Source organism: Entelurus aequoreus, linkage group LG16, assembly GCF_033978785.1.
Source record: "Entelurus aequoreus isolate RoL-2023_Sb linkage group LG16, RoL_Eaeq_v1.1, whole genome shotgun sequence".
NCBI classification, from domain to species: domain Eukaryota; kingdom Metazoa; phylum Chordata; class Actinopteri; order Syngnathiformes; family Syngnathidae; genus Entelurus; species Entelurus aequoreus.
The window spans coordinates 43,728,336-43,737,000 of NC_084746.1; the positions used below are offsets into that span (position 1 = coordinate 43,728,336).

At 40.5% G+C, this 8,665-nt stretch overlaps 1 protein-coding gene across 2 annotated transcripts in view; it reads left to right on the plus strand.

Annotated features, from left to right (window-relative positions):
* LOC133631063 (disco-interacting protein 2 homolog C-like) overlaps window positions 1–8,665 on the plus strand; it is a 95,977-nt gene that overhangs the window by 72,499 nt on the left and 14,813 nt on the right. For both annotated transcript variants that reach the window (XM_062023079.1, XM_062023080.1), the window contains exons 9-18: window positions 84–175; window positions 258–368; window positions 442–565; window positions 3,760–3,869; window positions 4,361–4,463; window positions 4,530–4,594; window positions 4,673–4,766; window positions 6,543–6,662; window positions 6,764–6,878; window positions 8,540–8,665. The exon at window positions 8,540–8,665 is cut by the window's right edge and continues 14 nt beyond it. In XM_062023079.1, the coding sequence (XP_061879063.1) occupies window positions 84–175; window positions 258–368; window positions 442–565; window positions 3,760–3,869; window positions 4,361–4,463; window positions 4,530–4,594; window positions 4,673–4,766; window positions 6,543–6,662; window positions 6,764–6,878; window positions 8,540–8,665 (1,060 nt within the window). The remainder of the gene's footprint in view (window positions 1–83; window positions 176–257; window positions 369–441; window positions 566–3,759; window positions 3,870–4,360; window positions 4,464–4,529; window positions 4,595–4,672; window positions 4,767–6,542; window positions 6,663–6,763; window positions 6,879–8,539) is intronic.

An 8,665-nucleotide genomic window follows, 5' to 3' on the forward strand; every position in this document is an offset into this window, starting at 1 on the left:
ATGTCCTGTAGTGTTGAGACACAGAAGAAAATGTGTCACATGTTCTTATTGTGGTAACATCAAGTGCTTGTGTGCCTTTGCAGGTAAACTGTGGTCCAGAAGTGTGAAGGTGGCCTACAACTTGATGCACAAACTAGGAAGCAAACAAGAACCTGTCATCAGACCTGGAGACAGGGTCAGCATGCATGAATGATGGACGAATGAGTGAATACGACAATACATGCAAGTCCATGACGTCAATATGTTTCCTCCTGCAGGTGGCGCTAGTCTTCCCAAACAACGACCCTGCTTCTTTCATGACGGCGTTCTACGGCTGCCTGCTGGCCGACGTCGTTCCCGTGCCCATAGAAGTTCCTCTGACCAGGAAGGTTAGCGCCCACACGGAGAAGAATGTTGTCTTTTCCATTTTGACCTCACGTAGCGTATTCACGTTCCTTGCAGGACGCCGGCGGTCAGCAGATCGGCTTCCTGTTGGGCAGCTGTGGTGTTAGCGTTGCTCTGACCAGCGACGCCTGCCACAAAGGGCTCCCCAAGAGTCCCACAGGAGAGATCCTACAGTTAAAAGGTCGCTTCAAACACGCCAAAATAATACATTTTGCAAAAAACGCATCAATTTATGTTGAGTTAAATATAGGGGTGTCTCGATACAACTTTTTCACATACCGATATTAAAGGCCTACTGAAACCCACTACTACCGACCACGCAGTCTGATAGTTTATATATCAATGATGAAATCTTAACATTGCAACACATGCCAATACGGCCGGGGTTACTTATAAAGTGCAATTTTAAATTTCCCGGCAAACTTCCGGCTGAAAACGTTTCGATATGATGACGTTTGCGCGTGACGTCAATGGTTGAACCGGAAGTATTCGGACCCCATTGGATCCAATACAAAAAGCTCTGTTTTCATCCCAAAATTCCACAGTATTCTGGACATCTGTGTTGGTGAATCTTTTGCAATTTGTTTAATGAACAATGAAGACTGCAAAGAAGAAAGCTGTAGGTGGGATCGGTGTATTAGCGGCGGACTACAGCAACACAACCAGGAGGACTTTGAGATGGATAGCAGACGCGCTAGCCGCCGACCACACCTTGACTTCCTCCGTCTCCGGGCCGCCGACCGCATCTATGATCGGGTGAAGTCCTTCGTCGCTCCGTCGATCGCTGGAACGCAGGTGAGCACGGGTGTTGATGAGCAGATGAGGGCTGGCTGGCGTAGGTGGATAGCTAATGTTTTTAGCATAGCTCTGTCGAGGTCCCGTAGCTAAGTTAGCTTCAATGGCGTCGTTAGCAACAGCATTGTTAAGCTTCGCCAGGCTGGAAAGCATTAACCGTGTAGTTACATGTCCATGGTTTAATAGTATTGTTGATTTTCTGTCTATCCTTCCAGTCAGGGGTTTATTTCTTTTGTTTCTATCTGCATTTAAGCCCGATGCGATCACGTTAGCTTCGTAGCTAAAGAGCTTCGCCGATGTATTGTCGTGGAGATAAAAGTCACTGTGAATGTCCATTTCACGTTCTCGACTCTCATTTTCAAGAGGATATAGTATCCGAGGTGGTTTAAAATACAAATCCGTGATCCACAATAGAAAAAGGAGAAAGTGTGGAATCCAATGAGCCCTTGTACCTAAGTTACGGTCAGAGCGAAAAAAGATACGTCCTGCACTGCACTCTAGTCCTTCACTCTCACGTTCCTCATCCACAAATCTTTCATCCTGGCTCAAATTAATGGGGTAATCGTCGCTTTCTCGGTCCGAATAGCTCTCGCTGCTGGTGTAAACAATGGGGAAATGTGAGGAGCCTTTTAACCTGTGACGTCATGCTACTTCCGGTACAGGCAAGGCTTTTTTTTTATCAGCGACCAAAAGTTGCGAACTTTATCGTCGATGTTCTCTACTAAATCCTTTCAGCAAAAATATGGCAATATCGCGAAATGATCAAGTATGACACATAAAATGGATCTGCTATACCCGTTTAAATAAAAAAAAATTCATTTCAGTAGGCCTTTAAAGCTTTGTGTATTGTACAAAATCAATATTATTCCAATACAATATCCACACTAATTATAAAATATTTATCAGGTGAAATTACTCGGCGAACAAACACTGACCTTTTGACAGATTTACAGAGTGGAGTGATAATTTGTTTTCGGCGACATAGTGATCACAATAATTCATTAAATTAAGATGATGACACAGTAACTTGAATGACGCGAACATGATTGTTACTGGATACTTTATAATATGCTTCTGCCTTGGAGACTTTGAATGTGTAAGTAATATGCAACTATGATTGTTTAATACTCGCTTATATTGACAATTGTGCTATTTGAGACTGCAATATTGTTCAATGAAGGACACCATATACATATGTCTAGCTTGTTTGCTTAGCTGTTGTGCAGCCGCGAGCTCCCAGTAATGTATCGCCAACCATGTTTACCTTTTGTCAATGACTTTACTAAAATAGAAGAAAAGACCAACCCTGTGTGCTTATTGGAGGACATTTAGACGTTGACTGTCCAGCTTTGCACAAGTAAACGCGCTGCAGGACTGCTTTTGCAACTATCAACTATCAATATCGGCTCGGGACACTCTGAATTAAGCGTTTTGCGTGTGTGCACTGCAAAAAAGATCTGCTGAAATATAAAGTAAAAAGAGTAGATTTTAGGAAAAAAATATTGAAAACTAGATAGATAGTACTTTATTGATTCCTTCAGGAGAGTTCCCTCAGGAAAATTTAAATTCCAGGAGCAGTGTACAAAATTGAGATCGAATTTAAAAAGTAAAAAGTAAATAATGGGGGTATAAATGGAAACAAAATTGAAAAATATTACAATAGAATAAAAATAAAAAGCAACAATGAGAATAAAAATATAACAGTAAAATTAGAATATAACAAGAGAAACTAGGCAGTAGTGACCATGTTATGAAAAACTGTTTTGCATCCCCTGTCATCCTAGTACCCCCCTCCCCCCAGAGAGGAGTTGTACAGTCTAATGGCGTGTGGGACTAGTGAAATTGTTCGCCAATGCAGCCAGTTAATCTTACTTGATAAAACATACTAAATTAAGATCTGTGTATCTAGAAATTAGCAGGACTTTTAAGATGCAAATTAAGCATTTTATTCTGAAAACAAGCATGATTCAACTTGCAATTCTTAAATGAAGCATCCGGGGGATATTGCAGAATCTTTAAACAAGATTTTATACTTGCGGAAAACCCAAATTTAATGATTTGAATAGTCTCAAATCATTTTTAAATTTTTAAAACTAGAATGAACAAAATGTAATTATTTATGCTCGAATTAAGATTATGATGTGAAGTCAATGCCATCCATCCATTTTCCACCGCTTGTCCCTGACTAAAAATAAACAAATACCTCTTAAAACTGGGGACATTTCTGGAAATGACATTTTAATCATGGCAAGTGGCAAATAATTTTCAGTGTGTCTGCGAGATACAGGAAATGATGCAAATCAATGCGGGCAATAAGAAAGTAAAGATATCATCTTACAGATTAATAACAGCTGTTAGCCCCTCTCTCAGTAATGCACCAACAAATGAAGCTTCATTGTGTGTGTGCTTGTGTGTGCGTGTTTGTGAGTGCGTGTGCGTATTGATCTCCATGCCGCCAAGTCATTAAACTCATGTGTGTGTTTGTTTTTGTGCACTAACAAATGTCCTTTTTCCTTCTCACTGACGCGCGATTGATCAGTGTTTGTATAATGTCGCCGGGTGTGTTTGATTATTGTCCAGGCTGGCCCAAGCTGCTTTGGATCGTCACCGAGTCCAAACACTTGTCCAAGCCCCCGCGAGACTGGTTCCCTCACATCAAGGACGCCAGCCACGACACGGCGTACATTGAGGTAACACACGTGATGGACAACCACTGTCAGTTTGTCAATCTTGTGGTTTTTTTTTCAAGCACCTGGACTTTTTTTTATGTCCTTCTGAGTCAAAAAAAAAGACACTGTCACTGCGCATGTGTCTTTTTATCCTCTATGATAAAAGATGTAACACTTGTGAACACCTGCTGTGCGACCCTTAGGATTAGTGTGAGAGGAGGAACAGAATTTGACCAATTAGTAGTTTTTACATTAGCAGACTGTGAATGTGTGAGCAACAACTCCTGCTAAGTGTGAATAATTGAAGCAGCGGGAGGGATCACACAAACAAAACATTTATCTTTCCCTTCAAAGATGCTTTCAGACGTGGTCTCACCTGTGCCGTTGAAAACCAACACTAACACACGAGAGTGTTAACTTTATTAGTCTGAACTAAACACATGAAATGTATGGAGGATGATGCTGGTAATGAAGAAGATGTGTAAAAACTAATGTCATGTTTTGTGTGTCAGTATAAGACGTGCAAAGACGGCGGCGTCCTGGGCGTGACAGTGACCCGTGTCGCCATGCTGAATCACTGTCAGGCCCTGACGCAGGCGTGCGCGTACACGGAAGGTAACGCTAACAGTATGCGATGGTCTTCCTCCTCATGGTGCTCACACCTCGTTTGTCTTCTTCCAGCTGAGATCATCGTTAACGTGCTCGACTTCAAGAAAGATGTGGGACTCTGGCACGCCGTCCTCACTGTGAGAACACACTCACGCACACTCACGCACACGTGTGTGGAACGTAAGCTCACGTCAATAAATGTGTGTTTCCATCAGAGTGTGATGAACATGATGCACGTCATCAGCGTTCCTTACGCCCTCATGAAAGTCAACCCTTTGTCCTGGATCCAGAAAGTGTGTCAGTTCAAAGGTAACAATATTAATAACAATTCTGAGTGGAGATGTCCGATAATGGCTGTGAAACATGACCTGTAACATGACGTGTAACATAACCTTTGACATTACCTGTAACTTTGCGTGTAACATGGCATGTACTATAACCTTTAACATAACCTTTAACATGACCTGTTACATGACCTGTGACATAACCTGTAACTTGCCGTGTAACACAACCTTTAACATGACCTGTAACATAGAGTGTAACATGACCTTAAAGGCCTACTGAAATGATTTTTTTTTATTTAAACGGGGATAGCAGATCCATTCTATGTGTCATACTTGATCATTTCGCGATATTGCCATATTTTTGCTAAAAGGATTTAGTAGAGAACATCTACGGTAAATTTTGCAACTTTTGGTCGCTGATAAAAAAAAAGCCTTTCCTATAACGGAAGTAGCGTGACGTCACAGGAGGAAGGACTCCTCACATTTTCCCATTGTTTACACCGGCAGCGAGAGAGATTCGGACCGAGAAAGCGACGATTACCCAATTAATTTGAGCGAGGATGAAAGATTCGTGGATGAGGAAAGTGAGAGTGAAGGACTACAGTGCAATGCAGAACGTATCTTTTTTCGCTCTGACCGTCATTGGATTGCACACTCTCTCCTTTTTCTATTGTGGATCACGGATTTGTATGTTAAACCACCTCGGATACTACATCCTCTTGAAAATGAGAGTCGAGAACGCGAAATGGACATTCAGTGCCTTTTATCTCCACGACAATACATCGGCGAAGCTCTTTAGCTACGGAGCTAACGTGATAGCATCGGGCTCAAATGCAGATAGAAACAAAATAAATAAACCCCTGACTGGAAGGATAGACAGAAGATCAACAATACTATTAAACCATGGACATGTAAATACACGGTTAATAATTTCCAGCTTGGCGAAGCTTAACAATGCTGTTGCTAACGACGCCATTGAAGCTAACTTAGCTACGGGATGGCGGCGGCGGGCGTTGTAGCTTTCGACGACACCCCGGCCGCCATCAGAGTCGGCAAGAAACATATATTTCCCCAAAGTTACGTACGTGACATGCACATAGCGACACGCACGTACGGGCAAGCGTTTAAATGTTCGGAAGCCAAAGCTGTACTCACGGTAGCGCGTCTGCTATCCAACTCAAAGTCCTCCTGGTTGTGTTGCTGTAGTCCGCCGCTAATACACAGATCGCACCTACAGCTTTCTTCTTTGCAGTCTCCATTGTTCATTAAACAAATTGCAAAAGATTCACCAACACAGATGTCCAGAATACTGTGGAATTTTGGGATGAAAACAGAGCATTTTGTATTGGATTCAATGGGTCCGAATACTTCCGTATCAACCATTTACGTCACGCGCATACGTCATCATACATAAACGTTTTCAACCGGTAGTGGCGGGAAATTTAAAATTGTACTTTATAAGTTAATCCGGCCGTATTGGCATGTGTTGCAATGTTAAGATTTCATAATTGATATATAAACTATCAGACTGCGTGGTCGGTAGTAGCGGCTTTCAGTAGGCCTTTAAACATGATGTGCAACATGACTTTGTAACATGATCTGTAACATGACATGTAACACGACCTGTAACATGCTGCGTAACATAACCTGTAACATGACCTGTAACATAACCTGTAAAATGACATGTAATAATACTTTGTAACATGACGTGTAATACTACTTTGTAACATGACGTGTAATACTACTTTGTAACATAACCTGTAACATGACCTGTTATTTGCATGTCACGTAATGTGTGCAGCCAAGGTGGCGTGCGTTAAATCACGTGACATGCACTGGGCTCTGGTGGCCCATCGGGACCAGCGGGATGTTAACCTGAGCTCCCTGAGAATGTTGGTGGTGGCCGACGGCGCCAATCCTTGTAAGAGCCAACACACACGCTCATACCTTGTCCCTCACCACGCATGCTGTGCCTGATTAAGCCCCGCCTTTTTGCTCTGTGTCTCTCCCCCGCTGTCTTAGGGTCCATCTCGTCATGTGACGCCTTTCTCAACGTGTTCCAGACCAAAGGTTTGAAATCAGAAGTCATCTGTCCCTGTGCCAGCTCCCCTGAGGCGCTGACTGTCGCCATCAGGAGGTACACACACGCGCACGGACACACACACACGCACACACTGTTATTACTGCAATTAGTAGTTTAATCAACAGTTTTATTACCTGCCTTTTTTTGCAACTAAAAAACATTTTTTTTCCCCTGTTGACTTAATTATATGAATACAAATGTATAAATTATATTAATTAGATTTTATAAATGAAAACTGTGTTTTGCAAAATCCCCCTATGACACATTTTGAACACTCCTGCCTGCAAGAATTAGTCACACACACATTTAATAATTTACTGCTCCCTTACAACCCTAAACTTGTTTTTATTGTAACGTCACTAAACCTTCCTCCTCTTTCATCAGCCTCACTACACTGCATGTGTTTGTGTGTGTGTGTGTGTGTTTTTGTTTGTGTGTGTGTGTGTGTGTGTTGAGCCAGTAATGGCTTTTATTTGCCAGTAAAGCACCTTCAATCTTCATAAACATCATTAAACACTTCATAGCATCTTAAAGGTACAAGTCGTAAAGTTGAAATGAAATGAAATGAAATGAAATAAGTTTATTTCGGTCATATAATCAACCATTAACCATTTTGTGTGACAGTACAGTAAAAATTATACATATATAACAATCATACACATTTACACACAAAAAGAAAAGAAAAGAAAAAGCATGACCGAAAAAGGAATAGGCTGAAGCCAAGGCTTATATTTGCCTATCCTATACCTTCACTGAAAATAAGATTACCTGGAACATCAACATTAAAAAGAAAAAAAAAAAATCAATGGGATGAAAGTAATCGTTGCTATATTTTATAATTTTCAATTATTTCATCTTTCAATGTTTTCTTAAACCTTAACAAAGAAGTACATGTCTTCAACTCATAACTGAGCTTGTTCCACCATTTAACTCCTAAAACTGAAATACATTTGTATTTTGTATTCGTTCTTACTTTACATATTTCAAAAACCAATATCCCCCGTAAATTATAATTTTCTCCTCTTAATTGAAATAACCTAAGAATACAAGCTGGAAGGCTGTTGTTCTTTACTCTAAACATAATTTCCATTGTTTTTAAAAACACAATATCGGAAAATTTTAACACATTAGAACTTATAAATAATGGATTGGTATGTTCATAGTAGCACGCTTTGTGTATTATTCTAATGACCCTTTTTTGAAGTTTAATTATTGGGTCTACGTTTGTTTTATAAACATTTCCCCTAACTTCAACACAATATGTTAAATATGGAAAAATAAAAGAATAATATAACATATGCAAACATTTCTTATTCAGCATGTGTTTTACTTTATAAAGAATAGCAATGGATTTGGATATTTTTCCCTTTATATATTCAATATGCGGTTTCCAACATAATTTATGATCAATTATTATTCCCAAGAATTTAGTTTCATATACTCTATCAATTTCCACTTGATTTAATTTTAATTTTGCTTCACAGTTTGTCCTTGCACCACTAAACACCATAAACTTAGTTTTCTTATCATTTAATGATAACTTATTAATATCAAACCATTTTTTGTTAAAGTGCAAATTAAACAAGTCGTCTAATAGATTTTCACAATAAAAGTACCTTTATTTACACGCTCACCTAGAACATATTGGACTTTTTGAGGATGTGCCACTCCCAAAATAAACAAGGACACATCGAACATTTATTGACCTCCCGCAGGCCGCTGGAGGAAGGCAGCAGACCCCCGGCTCGCAGCGTCTTGTCCATGCAGGGCCTGAGTCACGGCGTAATCCGAATGGACTCGGAGGAGAAACTGTCTGTGCTCACGCTGCAGGACGTCGGCCA